The following is a 26233-nucleotide window of genomic DNA, read 5'->3' as shown; positions in this document are numbered from 1 at the left end:
TCACTCTTCACTCACCTCCCCTGATCTTTTGCTACTGAACTCACTCACTCTTGGCTTTAACCAGTGATGGATAAAGAGAAAGAAGTCCCACTCTGTTAGCTTGTCAGCCTTTAAATGACAGTCTTTTTTCCTAACAGGTGGGAATACACGACTTTGCAAGACCCTGAGACATTAGGATCATGCCTAATTATCTCCATGTCTTTAAATAATGGGAGTGGATGACTGATGGGAACTCCGTGTAAGGTATAGAAGAAGAGATAACATTTACTAGTCCCGAACTGAAAAACAGGAGGAGTATTTATTCCCATTATTAGGCATGTAAAATCAAACCATACCCACTGGTACTAAATACTTAACTGAAGGAGAAAGGGATGAAGAAAGCTGATGCATAAAGGGAAAGTGAGTTTTGCAATAACAGCACAAATACCAGTTGCTTTGATATACTCAAAGAAACAAGCACTAGGATGCTAAGGGTGGCATTTTCTTCTTCTCAGTACACAGGAGCTAGAAGTTCTCCCCTGGCCGTTTCAGGCTGTGTCTCTTGTGGTCACAGTGCCTCCATGGGAGCTTGCTCCAATCATGACTTTTTGCTGACACATTGCAATTTACTGACTTTCTAGAGAAGGTGATTTTGCTAATATACTTTTCTAGAATGCAAACCCTAAATCCATACAGCCTATTAATATAGCTATTCCATAGGTATCGGATCTGTGTTTAACTTCCCATCATTTGGACAATTCCAGAGCTGTAGGCCCTAGGCTATTCTTCACAAACTACCTATAATCTAATCACAGAATCACAGAATCATAAATCATCAAAATGGCCTGGGTTGAAAAAGACCTCAAAGATCACATCAACCCTTTCAAAGCTATTCATGACCTTAGCAAGCTGACACAACCACAGACCAGGTCAACAGCGAGAATAATGTGTAATATTTCATGATGTGCAAAATATTCCTGCTGTGCTGAATATTTCCTGCTCAATGGTACTACCTACTGCCTAGGAAAGGCTTAAGTCCACCAGTGCAGACAGACTGCCAAATTCTGGGATCCCTGGAAATTATCCTAAAAGAGTTGGAGACCAGCCTGAGCCTGGATACATGCAATGTATTACAATCAACAAAACAATTAATGAATGCTGACATTGTACCTTCCTTGGAACAAAGAAGAAAGCATGGCACTCTGCCCAAGAAGTTTACAGTCTAAATTATACTGGCAATGCAGATCAGACACACGAGACATGCAGAGGGAAGGCTGACACTTCATCTTATCCTTTGGGGTTTTTTTTGTAAATAGATATGTAACAGTGGCAGCAGAAAGTAGAGTCTCTCTCCAGGACCCCATGGCTTTTTTCACCCTCTGGACCACAAGCAAGTTTAGATTATATCTTTTCATCTTCATACTGTCTATACTATACATGTATACCTATTTTTACATCAAGTTCTTTATAATTTAAATCCTTTTTTTTTTTTCAATAGAACATTCAGTTCTACCAACTCAAAACATCCTCCTCCAGAAGTAGATCATCTCACCTCCTCCCCTCACTTGACCTAGGTCATCCACCTCCTTGGTTCAAATATCAAATATCTATCACATTTAGATCAAAAGATCATCCATCCCACCATGCTAAGGTCTCTGTTCTTTGACCCACAACTTTGAACATCCTACAGTCTTTGCATGGCTTATAATCTCCTCTTCCATTTCCATCAAGGTCATAAGAACTTTTCTCATAAAATAACACATCCAAAGAGATTAGACCCTGAGGAAAGGACGTAGACGGAAATGTTAGCATTCAAAAGTGGTAGGGGTATGGACAAATTCCTTAATGCAGAATAAATAAGTATACCATAGGAACTGATCTCCTTGTTGCATATACTGTAAGAAAATGAGACACATGAAGACTGTAAACATACCACATAGAAGTGTAGATCACAAATTAAAACTGAGTACCTTCCCACCTCCAAAGCATTCTATTTTTGGAACTAGCATTGGAACTAGCATTTTTGGGTTTGTTTATCTTCCCCTGCCAAAAGCCAGGAATTCATCATTACTCAAGATCCCTCCAGTTTTTCTGTTTCCATTCATCTCTCATTCATTCCCTTTGAAATACTCCCCATTCAGCCAATGTTACTTTTCACTTTTTTTTTTAAAATGGAGAAACTTAAATACATTGAAAAAGAACTGTAATAAGGCCCCTAAAGATTTCAGACCTAAATAAGTGACACATACAAACTTCTCCTCCCCGCAGTTCAGAAAATTGTATTACTATGCGCAATATTGTCATTATCCTCTCTCCTACAACTACTGACACAAAGAACTTGAAATATCACGCTGTTGAAAAGTGGACAGAACTGAAAGAAATGTAACAACAACAACACAAAAAATAGAAGTGAAGATATTTTTAAATCACTTACCCAGCATCAGTGCTATTGCCACACAGTAACACATCTTCCGTACCATTTTTTATGAAGTAGTTTACTGCAAGAGAATGAAAGAAACAGCTTTTTAACTAATACATTCTGGGAATTATAACATCCACTAACATTATCCACCAACCAACATATTCATTTGGGTCAGTAAAAGAGATATGAAAGGCATGGTTTTATTTGTTTTGCTAATTTCAGGAAGTGTGAAAATAAAGACATTTATTCAAAGCTCTTTAAACACTTGCTGTTTATGTTCTGACCTGACCAGTGCAATAGGGTGGGTGTAAGGCTGTGGGCACTGCTTGAAGGAAACATCCTCTAGCCGTGTTCCTGGCTGCTGTATTTGAGAACAATGTTACTGAAGTCAGGATAGCAGTGCCCAATGAAAATAGTCCATAACTTTGTCCCTTTGGACTCAACACTGATGGGATATTTATTAACTGAAGTTTGTGATAGTGAATCATGGCTTATAGGTTAAAAATGCAACCAAGTCAAGATCTTACAACACAAGCAAAACAGCCCATTCCCCCAGTCTCGTGAATTCTGCTCAGAATAGAAAATGCACAGTATAAAGCAAAAGATACAGAAAAATGCACGTTGTTAAAGATCAAACAAACAAGGAAGTATTCATAAATACAAATATTTATCAACACAGTCATCTGTAATGTCAGTGGAGAGAGACAGACACTTCTCGAGGGAGACTCAGAGGAGCACGCTAAATTTAAATGCTTTGGATTGTTCCCTGGTTGACTATCAATGAGGCTTGAGGAAATAAGCATCCCCAGGCTAACGAGAGCCTTTGTGTACACATTCCATCTTCTATCTCCAGCCAGCAAAGCAGTTTAAAATTCAGAGAACCAGAACAGGAAGCCAACTCCTCACAAGGATAAGCAAAAATGGTTTTTGAAGAGGTGTTCTAAGGAGCATCTCTAGAATGCTAATGGCAGCATAGAAGAAAGGAAAAAAGCACTGATATACAAACATCATCAATGCAAAACAGGACAACAGTTGATGGAGGGTAGACGTATTGGTGTGCTTTGCTTCAGCAGAGAATATGGACCCCCTGTTGGCTGAAGTCATGGTGTCAGCCCTACACAATGTGTTTGTGAGTCGAGGAGCTCTGCAGGTGTTACTGTGGAGAGGTTCTCCATTCTAGGCTAACACCCTGTTGTGAAATGCTATGAAAATCAAGAGCGACAGCTTATCCAGGCAGGCTATGCAAAGAATGCTCAATGGGTCAAGCCACTGAACAGATGTGCTGTGGCTTTCTCAGTAAGCTGCGAGCAGTGGAAAAGCCCTGCCCCGCTGCATGCCAAGAAGGAATTACTGTCCATGAGCTTTGTGGTTTGTGAGGGCACGTGATGGTGTTCAGAAGTTATCAGCGCACACACCCTGCTCAGACCACACGCTTTTCTGCTTCACCGTATGTTTGGCCTCTCTACAGAAATATCTCGACTCTCAGCACCACCACAGATTTCACTACGGTTAAAGATCTGTGAAAAACCACCAGAAAAGGGGGAAGGATGTGGAGTCTTTCATATTCTTTCATTCTCCACTTCTGCTGCTGAAACACTTAGGCTTTTCTCGGTGCAGATGGTATGTTATTCGGGACACGTACAGTTGCTGACACAAACACCCTGTGATTCAGGGGAAACATGGCACAACCACAAGATAAGAGACAGACAAACAACCACAGAAGTACTGCACCTTGCTAATAAATGGTATTGCTACATGGGGTACCCCAAACTTTGCAAACATGCACAGCTCTCTGGGAACTGCAACATTTCATACCACAAATAAGACCAGGACGACTACTGATCTGTCACTACACTTTAAAAATTGAAACAACAGGTTGGATATTAGGAAAAATTTATCATCAGAAAGAGTAGGAATGCATTGGCACAGGCTGCCCAGGCAGATGGTGGAGTCACTGTCTCCAGAGGTGCTCAAGGACCATGGAGATGTGGCACTGAGGGACATGTTCAGTGGGCATGGTGGGGATGGTTGGGGTTGGACTAGATGATCTTAGTTGTCTCTTCCAACCTTAATGATTCAACGAACAACTCCCGCTCATCCGAACCAGAAGATGAGAACAGCATCAGAGCACAGAAGTAAGGAGGAACATGAAAATGGGTATGCCAACAGGACATTTAAAATCTCAAGAAGATACAAAATCCTGTTGGCTGTTGTTGACAAACATTTACACTCCTAAAATCAGCAATGCAGTGAGCACTACGCAATGCAAGCTGAGGAACTGGTATGTAGACGCTGCTGAGGGGGGAACTTCGTCACAGGATCTGCAACTGCGCAGTGGAGCACCACTGCTCCTTGCCAAACTTCAGCCTGAAGAAGAGCTGAATTACTGATTCCCTACTGATAAATGAAGGGGGGATTAGAGCATTATGCCTGAGGAGACAAATTGCTGTATTATCAAAAATGCACACAACAATCAATTTGTCATTCAAAACAATTTGGTTTGGATTTCGACCAAACATGCCAGGCAATCAGAGCTCTTTAAGAAGGAAGCAGTCACTGCTCTTGCTCTTAAGAACAAACCACTTTGGTATCATATTAGCCCACGGCCTCAGCTTTCTATCACTTAACTCTAACATGAACAAAGAATATAAAACTCCTTTTTCATTTGCAGTAGGAGCTTATCTATGAAATGTAGACTGCTCCAACTGATAAACACTTTATGAAAACAACACTTTTTCATTGTCTTGGAAGATTCTCATTGATTTTTGTTGTGCTTTGTCAGCTTTTTCACAGAAAAGCTTCTACATGTCAGTGGAAACAAAAAACGAAAACAAAACTGACAATCTCCATACTGTATTTTTTTAATGTCTAAAGTGAAATCAAGCCACAGTAAGTGATATTTTCATACATGCTTATTTGTAAATAATCTAGATCCAACCTGCCATTTTTTTTTACAAAATAAACTTTATTTTATTTTTTCCTCCCAACATTACTAAAAACTTGGTGTTAGAGTTATGGTGGACATGAAGTCTTTTTGGAAATTTTCTACAGGAATTTCCAGGGTAAAATAACTACTCAATGTACTCAATTATCAAAATAATAAGGTCGATGATCAGAAAACACTCCCTGAGTATTTGTTTCTGCTTGGCCACACGTTATTTATTCCACTGTTGCCAGACAAACATCTATTTTTAAACAATACAAAACATTTTCTGTCAGCATTTATAAGTCAGAAATTCAACAGAAACATGTTTTCTAACAACCAGATGCTGTCTTCTCCAAAACATATGTACATTTGTATCAACTCCGAGACTCACAAAAACGTACTAAGATGCCATATCCCCATTGCATCTGCAGTATTACTCGTGCTAGGTTGGTTCTGCCGCCAGTAAATAGGTGCAATATAAACCCTTGCACTGGTGTCATCTTTCCCAGATTGTATTTTAGAAGTGCTGAGCTCAATAAATCAAACCTACAAAAGTGAGCGCTCCCAAGCAGCTTATTACCTTCTGAGCGTTGTGTCTGCATACAAAGGAGAATCTGATCCAGGCCACCACTTCAGCCAAAGTGGCTCAAGCACATTGACCTGGCCCAGGCCCCATCGCTAGCTGTGTACTGGGGGAATGAAGCTCATGTTGCCATAACCTCACTGCAACGAGTGCTTGTGCTGGTTAGAGCAAAGACGGTAAGGGTTTACCTCCATACAATGGATCATAGAATCATAGAACTAGCTAGGTTGGAAAAGACCTACAAGACCATCCAGTCCAACCATCCACCTACCACCAATAACCCCACTAAACCATGTCTCTCAATGCTATATCTAAAATCATCTCTCTTTGCATTGACGTAATCTAACATTAATGTATTTGTTGCACCAAAGAGGAAATATTCCTCTAGTGTATTCCCTAACTGTTTCGAGGACAGGGTTGGTAACAAATAGATAACAAATGGATAACAAATAGCGCACAGCACGTGTACGTTATTATTCGGTGGACTACCGATGGTTGTTTTTTGACATGACATTGAGCTCAGAGAGCAGAGCATTCTGACTATGGAGTGGGGAAGGTCAGCTCTTCCCCATCACGAGCAAAGGGACCTAATAATAAATGCAGCCAAAGAAACAATGTCTATGAATCCAGCCCTGCTATGAATCTGCTACACTTGCATCTATCTAGAGTAATGTAATTTTTCCAGCATCCTCAAAGCTCCTCGCTTTCCAGGGACACCAAGAAGCTTCGTAGGAGTCCTAACCATACCCAACAATGGTTCCTTAAAGCTTAAATTCACAACAGCGTTAGGAAGATTTGGAAACTGCTTGTAAATAGTGAGTAAATAGACAAAATCCTCTAGGTTTCCAGTGTCTTCCTTGCAAAGTTCTCAAACTTGTCATCTTTTCTATTATTTTATTCTACACTTTCTCAAAGCTATCAGTCTTTCACATTTCCACACCAGGAAGTTCTAATAGGGCAAATATTCACACTGGCTCCAATTGTCAGGGGAAAAAAAAAAAAGGCAAAAAAAAAAAGGCAATTTTTCTGTCAACTTCTTCAACAAGATAACAAGATAATTAATTCTAATTAAAATTATGCTCCATACCTATATCGCACCACTGAGCAGAAAGCTGCAGGGTAGAAATCTCTCCACATTTCTGTGTTAAAGGATGAAAAAAGTTTCCAGTTGAGAAAAATCAGGAAGGTCAGCTTAGAAAACACAGTTCCAAAGTCCACATTGTGTTTCTTATTTGAAGACCCAGCTAAAATGATATTTTGATTTGTCTTAGCACAAAGTCATCAGAATTTGAATATAAATATATATAATGATATTTGAACGCTGCTCTTTACGCAAGTGGGATTATATATATATATTATCACACTTGCGTAAAGAGCAGCGTTCAAATATCATTAGTCACTGCCCAGAGTAGAGTCCTCTGGCTGACTTTCTAACAAAAACTTTAGAGAGGTGTCTGTTATCTTGGACTATTTATTGCAGCCATACGGGTGCACGTTGGTTGGAGATTTTCTCTCTGTGCTACGGCTGGCATGGAGCACTGACAGCCAACAAATAACCAGATCCAAATTTAAAATGCAATTCAGAAAGCCCCATCACCTTACAGTTGTGATATGTGACACAGAAACAAAATAGATATCACCCCTTCCTCACCCTTTCGCCCACCGGCACAAACACACTGTACCTCCTGGTAATATATAATAATTAAAATGAATCCTTGCTGCACTTGCTGTGTGCACACTGTGTCACTCACAGTGAAATCTCTAATAAATGAAATTGAGTTTGAAGATGAAAAACATGCCTCTCACAAAAGCGATGGAACAGGCTGTATTAAGGGTATTATTAGGGAAGAATGCTTGGGAATAAATGGCACTGCCAGTTAGTTCTTCCCTGCTAAAAGGGGTTGCAAATAATTATAATAATGAAGTACTCTCCTGTTGCTCACCCCACGACAGGGGATCTGGTTCTCTTCCTCTCTTCCCTGGCATTTGCTGTTGTCAGTGCCTCTGTTGGGTTTTAGAATCATGGAATGGGTTGGAAGGGGCCCTAAAGATCATCCTGCTACAACCCCTGCCACTTTGCAGGTTCTCAGGTGCTGTCCTCTCCCTTCTTGCCTCCCACCCTTCCCAAACTCTTACCGTGGGCACTTGCCTCTTGCCCAGCTCTCACCTGCCATCTTATCCCATTACCGGCTTGAAGGACATTTTCAAAACATCAATTAAAAAAGGAACAGAAGAGGTTAATTGCGGGGATGTTAGGGGAACAGAGTCTAACAGATACCACCAAGGCTGCCAGTGTGGCTTGGGGACCACACCAACCCCATGAGCATTTTGAGCAAAGCGAGTCAGGAGACAACAACAAGCAATAAGCATGGGTGCTGGCTTTCAGTAATCTTCAGATCCCCTCCCTCCATGCCCGTGTCTGGTCAGTCACGCAGACCCATACGCCTGGAGCTGAAGCTGGGTAGTGTGTAACTAAAAGCATATTTAGTGCCACTTGTTTAGACAAGCACTTCACATGAATAGGCAGCAAAATGTTGAAGTGTGGGCTCTGGAAGTTTTGTAGAGCGTTGTTTTGTTGCGTTTTATAGATATATATATATGTGTATTTCACACAAAGGAATTCAAATCAAAAGCTGCTACAAGGGTTGAATGCATTTGTGATTACAGACAGATGCCAAAAAAAAATGGAAGAAAATACTCCTGCTTGTGCTGCGATAAAGAAAACAGATGAATTGGATCAAAAACTGACTAGGAAACATGAAAAATCAGTGTGTCTCTGAAGGCTAACAGAGGGCTATGTCTGCACTTGTTTAGTACAAGTACAAAGGAAAGAGAGGGTGAACGGAGAGGTGAGAAAATCTACTGATGGCACAGTATTTTCCAGGTAAGTCAAGTCCAAGGCCAGGACTGAATGAGGAACACTATAGAGGCCTATACCACTAGGAAAATACATGGAGAAAGGCAAAGGGAGATGCTGTGTTCTCAGAATGTGAAGTAAAGCAAAGGAGAAAATCTCACTCACCCATAACCTTGTTAAGTTTTAAGTTCCCTGCATCAGTTCAAGTAAGAGATACATGCTTCTATGTAATAATAAGCTGTGAACAACGAAAAATGTAATACAGAAATGCAGGAGGAAAGGGATGCAGTGCCATAGAGGAAAAAAGTTGCCAGTGTATAAACCAGAGGCTTGTGCCATCCAGAAGACAGAGCACAGCATTGCTCTCAGCAGAGGAACTGCTGAATTTGGGGGGAAGAAGGAGGGGTTATTGAGAAATGGGTAATGAGAATGACTGGGAAAATTTAATTTAAAAAATTGAAATATTTCATCTCGGGAAAGAGGTGACAAACAGTCAAAAATGGCATGCATTTTGGAAAATGAGAACTTTGTGTGCTCCTAGACACAGAATATGATTTTTTTTTGCCCTAAAAATATTGGAGGGGGAACAAAACCAAAGACAAAGGAGATACGTTTTCAACTGCACATCTCATTTCAACTGCGGAAGTTTCTGCTGCAGGCTGTCCCTTTAGCCACAACATTCAAAGAGAGACGTGTTACATATGTAGATAAGGATATCCAGAGTTATAATAGTTAATGTTAACAAAAATTTAGAAAAATGTGTATACTTGCGGCTGCACCAATTTCTTCTGGAACAGGTGGGGCTGCTCTGAGCCACAGACAGACGTTGCCCCAGGTAAAACAAATGGAGTGAGCCTGGCAATTCCCAGATTCCATCCCCACCTCACTCGGGTGAATTCAGCGTTGATGGAAAGTATCAGGAGAAAATATTCCTTAATGCTTAAAGCCAGGGCAATAAGGGAAAGCAGTAGTGCCAACTGCTCTCCACTGGTGGGCTGCTCAGAGTTAATAGTCAGAGCTACCTCCTGCCTTTGCAAGGCTTGTTACTGCCAAGCCCACAGAAAGCAGAAGTCCATGGAGAGGCTCCAAGGGCCATGAAAATGGCCCTTTCAAGTGCCTCTTGGAACAGTACTGTGTGAGTCAGGTGGTGTAAACTTTGTTAGTTTATGAGCAATTCGAGGGTGCAGGAAATTCTCAAGCTGTTTGGGTTTCATCTTTTGCAGCAGGTCTTTCCCCTAGCAGATCTATAAGCAATAATAATGCATCGATGAGAGCAAAAGAAATGTATCTGGAGGATAAATCCTTCTGTTTTGCAAATTGTTCCAAAGCTAAGAACTCACTCATTCACCACAAGGTTAAAAAATAATGTTATTGGATTGCTGAGAAGAGACTGTACTGGATACACCAGTTCAACACCTGTGTGCTTCTGAACCTTGTACTTCTGGGCCTTTCTTTTTCTATGTAGTTTAAAGCATTAAAGTGCACAGGTACAATAGTCATGTTAATAACGCATCACTGCATTAATGCTTGAGCATTTACAAAGCAATTTATCAAAAGATCCACAGCACCTGAACAAAGCCACAATATTTACCGTTAACAGTGGAGTAATGCAAGTAGATTCCAGACTGACAAGCACCGTATGGAATCTGAGAGAGGTTCTTTGTCTTAATCATTGGTTCACATACAATCATACATAATAAAACACCTCTTCCAGTCTCAACCTGATTTATTGCTTCCCTCTCTTCTCCCACCTCCATAATTACTCATCCAGCACTCACTGTCTTCTATTACCACCTCAGACAACACCTAAAACACTTCAGCTCTCCCCAAACTTGATGCATCTATTATGTGGCTTGGACATCATTATTTTCTATACTCTTTTCATGCAGTTTCAGAATATCTCTTCCTACAGCTCAATTTCAGTGATTCTTAAAGCAAAAATGAAGCAACTCTCCAGGCAGAGCTAACAATTAGGCACAGAAGTATACAGAAAATATATGCGTAGACACGCATCTACATACACACATCTATATTTTTATATCCTCATATATGTATGCCTCAACATCTTTACCCATTTATTTTAATAGTGCATTTTATGTAAGACTTCAAAGAGGAGGATGTGCAAAGACTTTAGAACTATTTTTACTGACTGCTGGGCTTGAACTGCCCTGATTATCAGCTCTGAGCAGTCAGACTGGCTCTGATTGCATTCACACCTCATGCAAGACCCACAAGCCTGAGATCCCTTCTCCAGCGAAGACCATAAGTCAAAGTCAGATGGGTAGCACATCAACATTCAACCTCTGCAGAGCAACTTGCTATCTATGAAGAGCGCTCAGACTCCTCAACCTTAGGCACCTAACGTGGCTGGTTTACTTGGAGCATCTCCCTAGAATGTCTTTCATGATTTAGAGATAGGAAATGAAACCGGCTCCTCCAAAGGCCACCTCAGAAACTTCCTTTTCCAGATCATTCTTATTACTTGGTTGAATGTATTTGGGATCTGCAAAGACTAGGACCTAAACTTGTATAAACATGTACATATACATCTTCCTAAATAAAGAATCCAAAGCAACAATGATGTCTAGTTGTGGGTGACAATATAGAGATTGTGTTAAACTGTATATAGATTTTTATCTTCTCAGACCTTCAGCATGACTTCAGAAAAAGAGAAAAAGCACTGTCATGAAATGAGTGCCAGAAAGTACTCTGTAGTAAAAAAATAGCAACCTTGAAAAGTCTATTTTTAAGCTACAAAATGGCAATTGACTCCTCCTGCCAAAAGGTTAATAAATCTTTAACAAGACTATTATTGTTTATTATTATTGTTGTTGTTATTTCTACATTCTGGACAACAGTTTTTTATTTTGCTTTACAAGATACCAATTTAAAGAGAAAACATACAAAGCACATTCTGAAAGCAAGATCCGTTCAGAGCCTCTTACTTAATGCATTTAGTTCAAAGGAAAAGAAAATACTGGGTTTTGACACTAGCACATTGTTTTAACGATATTTTTACTATATTTTTAAGGGTTTTTTCTTAGGTGTTTTATTTGTGTTCAGTATTCAAACTGAGCCCTGGTCTACAAAAGAGCACATGATTTAAACTCAGATTCCTACTCACTATTTACTGATGAGTCAATAATCCATTTTAGTAATGGAACACATAAATTACATTAAAAATCCTATAATCATCAGCCAGGAGACTCAACTACATTCAGTCCTTTGGTACATCTTTTACTCTCTCTAAACCAGTGACACGCCTAACTTCATATACCTTTCAATCCACTCTGAATCATGCATTCACAGAGCTTCACTTCATGAAATACATCTTTAATTTTAACACCACAACCTAAGGCTTTTAAGCATGCTATTTGCAGCTAATTTCCTAGAAATCTTTACAAGTATAGGACCTAACCTTGTAGTTCTGCAGTCACCTGGTATTTCTAAACCATTAGCTCTTCTAAGGAGAACTGGCAGCTCAATAATTTTGATATCAATATACTGATCACATAATTTTCACATTGCCAAGGATGTAAACTATCACCATTTTGTACATTTTTAAAATTTATTTTATTTTTATATATGCAGCAGCGTCTATGACATCAGATTCTCAGTTTTATTATTATTAATGTCTACAAATAATCCCCCTTGGGCTTCTGTAGTCCTTTACCAAATCTAGAACTGCAAATATGAAAAATAAAATTACTTATTAGTAGCTAGTATTTTCCCAGATGAATTAGTTATATCTCCATTTTATCTTTGAGCAGACTGTATCGTTGGCATTTGACATCAGGATGTTCTTAGCTTAAATCTACCTGAGCTCAGCTGTCAAGCATCCCATACTCAATTCATACAAAGAATAATGCTATGGAAGAGGCTGGGAGATCTGATGAACTACTTTTGCCATAATCTTCTTTTTTTTCCTCTCCTAGCTCTGCAAGAGTAAGCATCACTGACTGGAGGCAAAACTAGACTCAAATAACTTTTTTGATAAAAAAGGTCAAAACAAGCCCTTTTTTTAGAGATCAATGCATAACCTTTGAAGACTTAGAGTCACTTATATTAGTAAAAAGAATGGGAAAGTCCTCCTCTTCATCATGAAATGTGCCCACTGAAAGGCAAATTCTCAACTTGCATCTTCACTGTGAGTAGACACGAGGATAAGCAGTTGTCTCACGCTGCTACAACCACTGTAGCTAAATTGAGAAACCATCAGCACCTGGAGAAGCTCAGGTGAAGTTTCTCTCACAGAATTAAGCTTGCAATGAAAATGATCAAGAAAGTCCTCTTCTTGATAGTGAAATCAAAAATATTCAATGTCACTTTCATATTCTAAAATTCTAGAACTTAGTATTTGGGGAACCAACTGTAAGTGCTGGCTTGCTGCCCTTACTGTTGGTGGAGGTAGGAACCAGGTAGTAGAGCAGAGCAGCACCTGCACTGTCAGCCAAGATGGCCATGGTGACCACAGCCATAGAGCAGGAAAGCACACAGCCTTGAGTTCGTGGGGACACCATGGGTACATCTTCAAGGGTCAGCCAAAAATTAGGCATTGCCACATAATTGTGGTTAAGCCAAGGATGGAACAACAACAAAAAGAAAAGATTATAAATTGACTTTTTAACCCATGCATAAAATTAAAACAAGAATGTTGAAAATTAAAACAAGAAGATTACCTGCCTGATAGCTGAGAGCAGCTAAGGGTAGAGGATATAATTCAGTCAGATAAAAAGTCAGTCTGGAATAAAAAGGCAGGGCAATCTATTCCAGATCTTCTATAAAACCATAATATATCAGTACCAAGAGCCTATGATACACAGTCAAGCTAAAATGGACTCAGAAAGACTGAAAACTGAGTTCTTATCTTTCTTTGTCTGAAGACAAAGTCCAAATGACTAACTCTCTTACCTATTTCCTCTGCAGCACCAGAAAATTGCCGACTGTATTACCCTTCTAGGGGGGTTTCATTCATTTTGTTTTTCCACTCATGCAAAAAAAGTTTAAAGGCACAAGAGGAGGTTGATGCCATTTCAGAGGCTTCCCAGTGTCCTTTGAAACATTAAAATCTCTTTCAAAGAATCCAGAGCAAACTTCTGCTCTTTGAGAAGAGTAGAGCTGGCATATCACCCATTTTGATACTTTATTTTGGTGTTCTGATAAGTAAATTAGCAATTACATTTTCCAGGCTTTGGTTCTGAGTGTTTTTTCACTCCTGCATTTCTTTACATCCTGGATATCCTGATTTATTGTTTTTTTTAAGTGTTATTATGAAGCTCTGATAGTACTTCAGGTTTCTCCTTTCTGGTTTGTTGTTTATTTTTTATTACTACTCCTTCTCCAAAATGAGTGACTCAGCTGCATTGGTTTTGAAGTCTCCAAGGAGCATCCGTAATTGTCTATGTTCTCTTTGAATGAACTTTGCTATCTCAGTTTGACCAATTTTCTTCTCTAGTTCATCCTCAGAATAAACAGTGACACTACTCTGTTTCTTAATATATTCATCTTTTTATTTAATTTGGTCTGCCTACACTTTAATTTAACTGTATATATTGCTTAATTCCCTAAAGTACTTGAAATTCGGACTGTTATTAAATTGTGGTCAGTGCTACTCTGTTAAACAGTCATTTCATTTCACCATAATGCTTACGCAAAATGGAATATAAAACACTATTCCATCTAGTTACAAAATGAGCCAGTCCTTCCATTTCTGAATTGCTTTAGCGTAATAGACAACATTTAATGAAAATCCTATTTAATATTGTTCTTCCTAGTCTAATTGCTGAGCTACTTTCTTCAGCTTTTCAAGGAATACTTAATTATTCTTGTTTTGAGGTCGGTACATTTTCCCTATAAATCTACTTTTCTTCTAGTTCTTCAGTGGCCTTCTGCACTGACTCTACATTTCAACTATTTAAACAATTCTTGTCCATCTGTTGTAACTGACAGTCATTTGCCACAATGTGCTACGTCTTTATTTTCCAATATTATGAAAACATGAAAACATTCATTGATAATATTATTACTTACTATTAATACTGCATGGTCAAACCTTAATTCACTTTAATCCATTATCTCACCAAGCTAATAATCCTTGTAATAGGTAAATCCACTTCAGTGATAACACTTAGAGTTTCATGACCATATTAACCATCGCTGGATTTACTAAATGAGCATCTCTCACCTTCCTCATATCAGCACCATGCAAATAAACTTGTCTAAGACATGCTGGACCAGCTGTAGAGTTCCTCCCATTTAAAGCAATGGTGCAGCTGGCCTTGAGAGTAGCTGTATTTTTTTTATTAGAGACAACCATAGGGGTGCATTTACCCTTCCTCCACCCTCAGAGAACCGGACTATCTTCACAGTTCCATTACATAGAATCATCATAGAATATCCCAAGTTGGAAGGGACCCATAAGGATCATCAGGTTGAACTTCTGGCTCCGTACAGGTCCACCCAAAAATGAGACCAAATGTCTGATAGTGTAGGAGCTGGGAAGTGCCTTAATACACCAGAGCTGTAGAGGTATCTTTACTAGCTCCAGAAGCTGGAAAATGGAAAGCATCGCTGGGAAGAGATGTCAGCAAGCTCATCACCAGCCAGCACAGCTCTAGTGTGGTTTAGTACTCTTTTAATATTGGTTTAGTACTTTCCCCTTTCAGCTGGCAAGAGGCTCTGGTTTAGGGACACTGAAGAGACACATAACCTTACAGTCAAGGTCAGTCCTGAACATGGCCCTTATTCAGCCAGAGTTTTGTGAATGCCCTTCCTTAATGCTGCATCAACCACATTATGCATTAACGATGCAAACACTGAGCTTTTTATCTTTTAAACGCCACTTCTCCCAAGGTTGCTTACACTGCAGAGAAAGGAGCAGAGTGAAAATGTCAGAAGACCTAGCATAGAGTGATGGGACTGCCATTGACTCAGTCCCTGGACCACATAACCTGGGTGAAGAGGCATAAAACGCTGAGAAGCAAGGCTGGGTTGGTGGAAACCTTCTGCTAGTCCAACAGAGCCCTGGATCAACCCAAACAACTGCCCTGAGCCTGACTCAGGGGTATACAATGCTGACAGTTGGGGTAGAGAAATGAGGACTGTTGGGCCCCTGCAATCAGAGCAGAGGTACCCGATGATTCTATGTTATTTCACACCAATGAAATTTTGAGTTAATGATGTGTAAATATGTGGTTCTTTCTTCCCAAAATAAATACCAAAAGTCACCGATCACCAGCTCCCAGCAAGGCATGCTGGTCTGGTTGCTTCCTTCTCTCGAGAGCATCATTGAATGCTATCAGATGTAAGCCAATGTCCGCTGCAGTCACTGGGAATCGTCTGGTGTTTATGAGGGTTTTGCAGCAAGCCCAGCTAACTGCTGGGTTCCTTGTTTATATTCTGAAGTTTATTTACACAAAATGCCTTTCTATTTCTTTTTTTAATGTTAATAAATGAGTTCAGTGAACCTATTTCATTGTAACTCAATGTCTAGCAGACTGTAGAGTATTAAAAATTGCTTTGGCCTAGAAAATAAGTCTTTTGATAATAAACATCAGAGCACCAGATACCATAGGATGGCCCAACCCAGATAATAACCCTAATAGCATGAGATTTCCTTAAAAAAATGCTCCTGGGATTTTTCAATGCAATAAACACAGAATTGCTCGGCTTTGCTGTTAGATTTTTAAGACTTTCAATTCAAGTTTTCAAGTTTTGCCATAAAATGTTAGAGCTATAAATGTTCTTAAAGGAACAGTGTGCAAAAGAGACCTACACACAGAGCTGAAATTTTTGAGATACCCTAAAGCTGTGAAAATCATCAGTGAGGCGACAAGGTGCTCGGTCTGCGTAAGGAAAGCACTAGGAAGCTTTCAGCATGAACTGGGAAGGCACAACAGAAAATGCTACCACATCAATGTTATGAAGATAAAGTCCAAATGACGTCTGCAGTACCAATCAATACTGACTGATGTGATAATAAACAAATAAATAAATAAACAAGGTAAAGAAAAGGATGTACCTGGATCGTTGAGAAATTCCTCTGAGTTGTTCCATGTCCTGCCATCCAAGTACAATGTGCCGTTGGTGAAGTTAAACTGGGTGAAGTCCCTCACACACTTGTGTCGCAAGTTGCCCATAAAGAGCTGGAGGCCTATGAGGGCAAAGACACTCAAGCAGAAAACGGTCAGGATCATCACATCAGCAAGTTTCTTAACAGACTGGATAAGTGCACCTACAATGGTCTTCAGTCCTAGGGAGATAAAAGCCAAGAGTTTATAGACTGAGACGCTGAAAGATATGTGCAGATACTTTCTATGATGAAAATATGGATAGAAGGGAAAACTGGAAAGGTTTCTACTACATGTTTGTAATTTGACAGCAGAAACAGGAGACAAGTGATCACCATGAACATTCAGTTTGGCCTACTTTCATCTGGACAAAAGTCTTGGTGTTGCTCTTACACAAACATTTATTTAAAAACAGATGGAAAGAACTGAATGGAAGAACAGTGAGAAACAAAAATAATAATGGATAAAGAAAATACAGAAAGTCTTTTATATTTTCATGGAGTTGCAGTAAAATCTGTAAAGCCTAAATCCCACTGACTTTTGAAAATGTTAATTAGTTTTAACCACTCAGGTGATGGATAACTTTAACCCTCACTTAAACAGATAAAGAGGTATGGAAATGTTATTTGTTGCCTGATTATTTAACATTTTTTTAGTGCCAAATCTTGCTCACTGTTCTCACATGAGTAATTCCTCTCCTTTCAATTCATTTGCTTAAGACAACAAAAATTTGGGATTAGAAGAAAACCAAATAATATGGACAACCAAGTAAACCCAGTGGAAACTGTGTAAAATAACCTGAGATTCCAATAATACCTGGGCAAAGTTAATCATTTTATAATATGCCAGTGGTGATAAATCATCTTATTATAATCACCAAAGATTTTAGTAACACAAACTGTCTGTTTCGGTGTTGTTTCATTCTATAACACTAGATTCAGACTATTATTCTGTAAGTATATAGATACAAATAATTATACTGTTTTCCCAAAGGATATTGTTTGCTTTTTTAAGGAGATCAGCACTGTCTGAGCTGGTTGAACGTTACATCAATACAATAAGACCACTCTATAAACCCTTCTATAGAGTGCATCCTGTAGTTGGACATTAATACCAACTGCTCAATGGTAGCAGGTTTGTTGTTTCTTTACTATTTATATTTAATCAATACTCAATAAGTAGTAATCAGTGCTTCTGTTAATCAGTGTTACCAGTATGGCAGCAGTAAAAGAAATTGAGTCAAACAGAAAAATAGAAATTGCAAAGACGAAACACGAGGAATTCTCCTGGGCAATACTCAGAAGCATGTACATTTGCTCACTGAATATGAACATGCACATTAAATCTCAGTTCCCTGGAATTCCACCCCAAGAGTCTGTCAGTAATGAAGGTTGAGTTAGCACTGTATAATATAAAATAATGTAAAAAACATACTTAAAGGTGCGTAGGAAGGCAAAACGGGCTTTTGGTCTTGCTTAAAATTCTGTAGATAAAGTAATGGGAAATCATGTTTCCTTAAAGGAGGATAAGCTGCTAGAATGGAACCCAGGTCTAGCCATCCTTGAATTCAGCAGCCTAAAACATTCTGGTCCTGCATAGGACACTGCCATTAGGTTAACCCATGAATGATATTAATGACTATAAAGTGGTCTTCCAACTAGATGGGACTGAACCTGATGTGGGTCTAGACATCTTCACTGCATTCTGTTTCCTTCTTCAAAGATAGTTTGTGGCATAAGAAAAAAAAGGAGAAGCTAGAAAGTTCCCTCCTCTGTATAAAAATAAGGCAAAAAATATTGTAGTGCAAATATTAGGCAAAAGCTGGATATTCATGGGATCTGCACTCCTCAAAGGAAACAGATTTTGAAGATGAGGTCAGTTCTGTTCAGGTATCTAGATAAAGGTTAGCTTTGAACTTTTTGAGTTCATTTCTTGGTTTGATTACCAATTTTGACTCCTAAATGAAAAGCATAGCTTTTACAATAATCTAGTCTTGGGTAAACTTTACATCTGAAGTTAAACAGGTTTTAGTTGTAGTGCAATTCTGAAGGACTTCCCTGTGTCTCACCTATACCCAGTTAACAGATCACTATTAAACAAATAATGGGGTGAGGGAAAAGGAATACAATTTATAAATACAATTTTTTTTTATACTTCAATATTATGACATTTTCTCTGTGACTTTCAGTATTAGCTGTCCTTTAAATGCACAGATGCTTCTTCCCTGAAGCTGGTGAAACAGGAAATCTGAATGCAAACTGAGCTTTAAAAAAGGGAAAATGGCCAAACCACAAATTCTTTCACTTCAGTGCCCTCTGTGAAAGCCCTGCAGTACGTTCATTTGTTTGTAATACAAATACCAGCTTGGGGCCAGCATTTGTATCACTCAAGTACACTAATTAATCTTATTCACATTAGCAAAGACAATGGGAGAGCTAATGTAAATAGGGATAATATTGGGAAACAAGACCTACAAAACACTAGTCAGCAGTAAAGACTATCTGTTTTCAAATGCAGACCCTGTTGTTAATTTCAAGGTCATCTCATGAAACATGTTTTTCTCAGTTTACTTACTGGGGTTTTAAATAGAAGAGCAATCCTACACAGTTTGTTTGCAGATGTCAAATAATTTCTTTATAACAGGGCTTTCTGCTTTACTTTTTGTTTAATTTTCTTTTTTAAATAGCATATAGACTTCTGAGCAGCTCAGGAATGCTTTAGTAATACAATTGCTGTAATTAAAGACCACTTAAAAATAACTCGTACTCTGCCTTCTGGAATTTCGTCGCAACTTTCCAAGAAAATAACTTCAGGAGTCGTATACTTACAGTCTAACTGTGTTATTTTCTCACTCTTTGAAAAGAAAATTTGCTCATAAAGTTAAATAGCATCCATCAAATTGCTTGGCACAATCCACTGCTAAGGAAAGTGTTTAAATCACCATTCATTTTAACTTTCTGTGTCTGGTGAACTGAAGGGCAAAGGGTAAATAAGGACAGCCAGAACCTCTTGCAGGTGCTCCGCATTGCTCTGAATCAATCCCCATGTTTTGTAAAAGCAATGCTAGATATATTCAAATTTAGAGCGCTGTTAAATCTTCTAGATAAATAATCCTCCTCTGAAATATTGCCAATGAGAGCACTGCAATATCGCTTAATAGAAGATACTATTTATGCGGCATAAAAGGCATTTACTTAATTCTTGCAAGTCAAACACCAAACCAGGCAGCATGCAGCAAAAACAGAGGAGCTGATCCAGAGCTGAGTAGCGTCTACATCTGTTAATGACTACGGGGCTGTGGATTACTCTTACTGGAGTAATCAGCACAGTGGTCTCCTGAATCACTGAATTCTTCCCACGCTTCTGGGCCAAATCCTGCTTGCGTGACATGAGTAACATCAGAGCACCCAAAGTCAGTGGGATGAGGGCTGTACAGGCAGACTGACACCTGCAGAAAGCAAGAAGGATTTGGCCCAAGCATTCCTGTTAATACTGGTAGAAATTAATACATTCAGAAGTTAATCAAATAATCAGTTTTCAAATGCAAATCAGAAACCATAGAAAATGCAAGCAACACCAAACAATGAGAAATGGCAAGATCCCACAGCACCATCCATTCCTCCTTTGAGACGTGAGAAAGTATTAGCATAATGACATCCATACCAGATGTTGGCAATCACCTACAGAACATCGGACACTTCCATACAGTCTGGAAATCAGTGGGGAGAAAAAGCAAAAACAAAACCAGAGTGTGTCTTGCACTGTAATTGCCCTCTCCTAGCCTTCTTCTCTCGAAAATGTGCATGTGCCTTGTACATGTCTGCATGAGTCATGTACATATAGGTAGAGAAGAGCTCACTCTCAATTAACGTCCTTTGTCACCAGCCATGATGAACATATTTTGTCAGTAGCCATTGACACACGGAGCAGCAAAGGATTTAATACCATGTTGGCAAACTTGAAAGGCTGTCAGCATTTCTGTAGACCATCTCTGCACGAAAATGTGACTGTCGGGCCAGTCTCCAAGGAAGATGCAAATATGTCATGTATTTCTCAACTAGATTCTTCCCGAGCCATGTGATTTGCCTATCGTAAGGATGAAATCTGTCTTTCTGTAGGGGGACTTCGGTGAGATTCAAGCAATGATCAAGGGTCGGACTCCTCCACACAGCCTTAATTCTTGCACTCCAAGCTCTGTTCTGGCTATCAGTAAAGTACTGGATAACATTCACAGCACTATTTATAGTCTTCAGACTCACACTAAATCAAACAGGAGCTGGATCAGGCCCCAAAGTGCCTTGGCCCAATTTTCTGTGAGGTCACCTTTCGCCTGTATCCTGTCATTTTAAGTGAAATGTCTGTGAAGTGCACCACTGTTCTAGAAAGAGAAGAAGAGCTTCTCTGGGTACAGGCACTTCACAAAATTGTGATGTCCACAGTGACCTGCATTTTGAGGCTCTTGTTGAGGGGACACCGAAGGGTATAGACCTGAAGGGCTTTGAAATATCTCAGTTATTAATTATCACAAAAACACTGGTGATTTACATGCAGATAAACTATAATTGGAGACCTCCAAAATCACAGGAAGAGTTCCTGTTGACTACACTGGGATTTGGATACACAGGCTGTGGGAGACAAATGGGAAACTTCAGTGGGCTGTCCTATAGCTGATCACAGTTTCTATCTAGAAGGAAAATAAGTGAATCTAGTTGCCATGGCAATGAGCAAGATGCTCATTAATAAATAAAATCACTGAGAGTTAAAGGTTTTACATTCCCATGCAGAGAATGTTTGCTATTTCTAAGAACCTGAACATAAGGGATATACGAAGAAATGAATAACACTTTTATGCAATGAGTCTAGATAAACAGCTTATCAGCTACCACACAAAGCTCGTCTTCCCTGATATCATGAGAAACTAGAGAACAGAACAAAATGGGTGTGCTTAGTGCTGAAAAGGGAAAACTGAGAGGATCCTTGAAGGTCCTCAGGTATATTGAAGGCATACACAGAGGGTAAGGCACTGACCCAATATCATCCTGGTAATGCACCAAGAGAGGATGAGGCTGAATGGGGTCAGGAGATAGATGCCAGCACGACACCAAGCAGGTGTAGCCCCAGATGCCTACAGAACAGGAAGCACAGCTTGCTGCTTGATGCCAACATTTAAGTTGCTGAATCTGGATCTGGAACCCTCCTCCCAGGGCAGAAGTAAGGATAATGAGTTGAGCTAAGCGCAGCCTTGAACCAGGGGAGTGGACTCAAAGTTTGGGAGATCATTTTAAATCCTATGAGTCCACGTCCCCTAAAAATCCCTGTGCCTGCTTGCGCACTTAGAGCAAGGCATTAAAGATAAGTGAGATTTTTAAAAGCACTAATTGTTAGCTTTGTCGACTCCCTCTGGAGTCAGTACTGAAACTCATTGATTTCAAGTGAAGCAGAATGCCTTTGAAAACCAGCCTCTAAGTGCTTTGCTGGACAGAAGCCTTACGCTGTGGAGGACTTGGCCTGCTACTTTTGGTAAGCAATTTCACCGAGCATGCTGAGCCCAAGTACGTTTGTGCAAACATAACTACCCGATAGGGAAGCGTGATCAATTTTATTGAGGAAAAGCTCAGGTATTTACAAAGGAGAGTACATTTCAGTGCTTCTCTCTGAAGATATAAAAGAAGAAAAAAAAAAAACCACTTTTTCTGCTCTCTGTAGCACCCAAAAATCTCATGGAAGATATTAGTGTTCATTATCTCTTCATTTTTAGCCCACTGTGGAATGATATTTCATCTTAGCACAAGCCTATGTCATCGTTAAAAACTCTGAACTCCAACTAAACACAGCATCATGCCCAATATTTCTTTTTTAGACATATATATAGACATATATCAGACATATATTTAATATGTCTAACAAAAAAAAAATGAACTGCTTCCTCTGAAACTATCTATTAAAAAAAATAAAAGAAGGAAAAGAAAAAGCATATCCTTGTTCTACAGGCAGCTAAGTGATCCTTAGCAATTTGTAGCTCTCAACATCTATAATTTAAACATGCTCAAGGCACAGGTAATCTTGACAGTAAAATTTAAGGGCCAGATATTTTATTTGCATATCGTTATGCAGTCATGTCAGCAAATAATTTAGTTACAAGTGCCTAAAAATGCAGTTATCAAAAGAATAATTGCATAGGAAGAAAGAAAACAAGAGAATGTGAGTTACTATGTACCACTCTAATAAATCATACTTGTCTTTTTTTTTCTATTAGCCCACAAATGGAACAACTTCGTATTCATTATCCTCGAAGGGCTTTAGTGAATTTTAAAATAAAGTTTTTCTGAATATCTCTATTTTCCTCATCCACCAAAAAATAGCCACGGTTTATCACTTTATATAAAACATGATGCAGAACGTCAGAAAATCGCTATATATATAACTCAGCAAAATTGACAGGCTCTGCTCTGAAGAACCACAAGATTGAGATGAGATGGAAAGTGAAAGGACTCCCCTGGAGAAGGCTGTCCCTCTAAGTTAGCCTTCAAATCACTAGCAAAGGGAGCTAGGAAGCTCTGCTTTTCTTTCTGATTACCATCCCACATGATCTGTAAAACTGCTCAACTTACTGTTCAGCTTTATTCTTTAAAAGCTGAATTTTGACATGCACTTTCAGTGAAAAGTAGCTTGGATTTTTCCATAAATTCACTGATTTCATTACAGTAATGTTGGAACAATGGAGTAAACCTTGGAACCACATATATGTTTCTTTAATCTCTCAATTCCAGAATTCCCATTTCCACTTTATACTCCTTGTGGGTGTTGGCAATTAGTCCCTAGATGGTTATGCCATGGCTTTCGTATAAATTTATTTTAATTTATATGTATAACATTTTGATAGGAAGAGAGGGAATGGCCTCAAGTTGAGCCAGGGGAAGTTCAGGTTGGATATTAAGAAAAACAACTTTTCAGAAAGAGTGGTGATGCACTGGCACAGGCTGCCCAGGGAGTCACCATTCCTGAAGGTGTCCATGAATCATGGAGGTGTGGCACTGAGGAACACGGTCAGAGGGCAATACTTGTAGTAGGTGGACAGTTGGACTAGATATCTTGGAGGTCTCTTCCAACCTTAACGATTCTATGATTCTATGATAATGCAGGTGTGTGTAACACAGTGGATGGCAAAACCTTTCTAACCCTAAAGAGCTGTGCACAAGAATCTGAGTAATCTCAATGCTTTGAATATTTTTGATGTGTGATTGCCAGCATCTGTTCAGGATTATCACCAATAGGATCTACCATGCACGGTTTTTGCTATCTTCTCTACCTTGCCATGCAGGTTGGAGATGTTAAACACTGAGGCTGAATGAGACCTGTCCATAGATAATGCTCAGCAAGAATTTATCATCATGTGGTCAGTCCTTACCGGACTGCATAAATTACTAAACAAAAAATATTAATAACTATTTTCAGAAACAGAAATAAAATAGGTCATTAGCAACGAAAAAAGAAGAGCTACTTTCACTACCAGACCTGTATGAAAACACATATTTTCCTGGGAGTGGTAGTGCTGGAATCGTAGTCTTTAATATGTAAGAAAACGTGATTTGGTGAAATGCTGAATCCACCAAAATTAACAATGGAACTTTTCTGATCTATGCAGGGTCTGAAATTTAAGCGGTTTTTATCACAAGCAGATGGACAAGCGCTAGGACAAATTAGGCTATCTCTGCTTGCAGTCTTGAATCCTCAGCTCACAGCACAGATTTCAATTCCTCTTTCAGTGCACTCTTAAACACAAATACACATCTTGAGGTCATTAACCTTCCATTTTTAAAATCAATATCTGAAGACTTTAAAAGAGTTTTGTTGCCATTCTCACACGGTTCACGTATGAGCACTTTGTGTCTGCGATTCACGAGCCACTGCATGCAGCCCTTCTTCCAGCAGCACTCATTTCAGTGAGGTCTGTACTTTTGGAAGCACTCTAATTCCTTCTGCCCACAGAAATGGTATTGGGAAACGTATCAGAGAAAGGTATTCTATTGACAGGTCACATTCCCTACATTCCTCCATTTCCTGATCAGTATCTATGGTTAAGTCACTTGTATTGACTGTGATTACTACTGGAAATGGCATGTAGGCTTTAATGGCAGCCCGAGTGTTTAACCTGGTTTTCACCTGAAATGACTGAGATTGTTTTCAGCGCCCGCAGTACTCTGAACGTTCGCAAGGCTGAGACATTGCCCAGGTCCACAAATTCAGTTATGTATCTGTAACAAGGGAAAGTCACACACAGACAATGACAAAACACCAGCAAAAAAACAACAGTCAAGGGGACAAAGAGAGACAGAGAAAGAATCACTTGTAGCTGAGAGCCGAAACAGAAGGATCGAGGCTTCTTACCTGGGATTACTGAAATAGTTTTTAAAGCTCTCAATACCCTGAAAGTCCGAAGAGGTGAAACACTGCCTACATTCACAAATTCTCCTACATACCTGTAGAATTAAGTCACAGTTATTTGGAATTATACAATAGAGCATGAGACTTGTCTGAATGAAGAATGCATTCACATATAGCAGGAGCGAACGCATCCGAGTGAGAGGTGACTCCACTTTTCAGGCTGCTCTTTGATGCCGTTTGTCCCAGGTTTTTCAGAGTACACATTATTGCAAATGTTTCTTGAACTATTAAACTGATCTAATAGGCATCAGTTCTATAAAACTGGTTGAAGTTTGTTATCATACTGTTCAGCAACAAATACTATGAGGATTTTAGCATCACGTAGTTTAAACAAGATTCTTTGCATCACAGGAAACATTAGGAATTGCTTTGCTGCTCTTAAAAAATAAAAAATAAAACCTTCAAGTACTCAAGTAATTTTCACATAATGACTTCCATGAACTACATACAGAGCAACATGGGAAAATACCAGTGCAAATATTTCTACTGGGTTATTTATTGCACAGCACTGTACTGTGTGTTAAAGCAGATGTTAGTTTCAAGAGATGCTTAGAACTTTGTTTTATTTTGTACATCAAATCCATGCCCTTTGGCTGCTGGAAGAAGACTTTTAAATGAATATAATTGCAAACCTACTAAACCTATTTACGATTAAAATACCAATCCCAGCTATTTTCTGTCGTGTCTATTTCGGTCATCAGGGAGACCCATGCAACAGCAGAGCAAAACGCTCCCAGGAGGGTCAGCTATGGAATGAGTTGGCTTTACCACTGTTTGCAAAATTATTTCTGCCAAGAGAGTATGCAGTAAAATCATAGTCACCATCGTATCTTCTGGATCTTTTTGTATGGCTATTTACAGTTACATACTCTACTTCTTTGAGGCATTTGGTTTCAGGTGCTAATGATAAAACTCACCTGGCTATCTGCTTAAGTGGGTTTTGTGCAAAGGC

General features: G+C 39.2%; 1 protein-coding gene across 1 annotated transcript in view; it reads right to left on the bottom strand.

Annotated features, from left to right (window-relative positions):
- Window positions 1-26233, bottom strand: part of LOC110394380 (sodium channel protein type 5 subunit alpha-like) — a 222397-nt gene that overhangs the window by 131088 nt on the left and 65076 nt on the right. Inside the window, exons 6-8 of the mRNA XM_021388192.1 lie at window positions 25225-25316; window positions 16788-17018; window positions 2414-2477 (exon numbers count right to left, since the gene is read on the bottom strand). Of these exons, the coding sequence (XP_021243867.1) occupies window positions 2414-2477; window positions 16788-17018; window positions 25225-25316 (387 nt within the window). The remainder of the gene's footprint in view (window positions 1-2413; window positions 2478-16787; window positions 17019-25224; window positions 25317-26233) is intronic.

This window comes from Numida meleagris, chromosome 2 (assembly GCF_002078875.1).
Source record: "Numida meleagris isolate 19003 breed g44 Domestic line chromosome 2, NumMel1.0, whole genome shotgun sequence".
Taxonomy (NCBI): Eukaryota; Metazoa; Chordata; class Aves; order Galliformes; family Numididae; genus Numida; species Numida meleagris.
The sequence above is the reverse complement of the archived record's forward strand: the minus strand, read 5'-3'. Positions and strand labels throughout refer to the sequence as shown.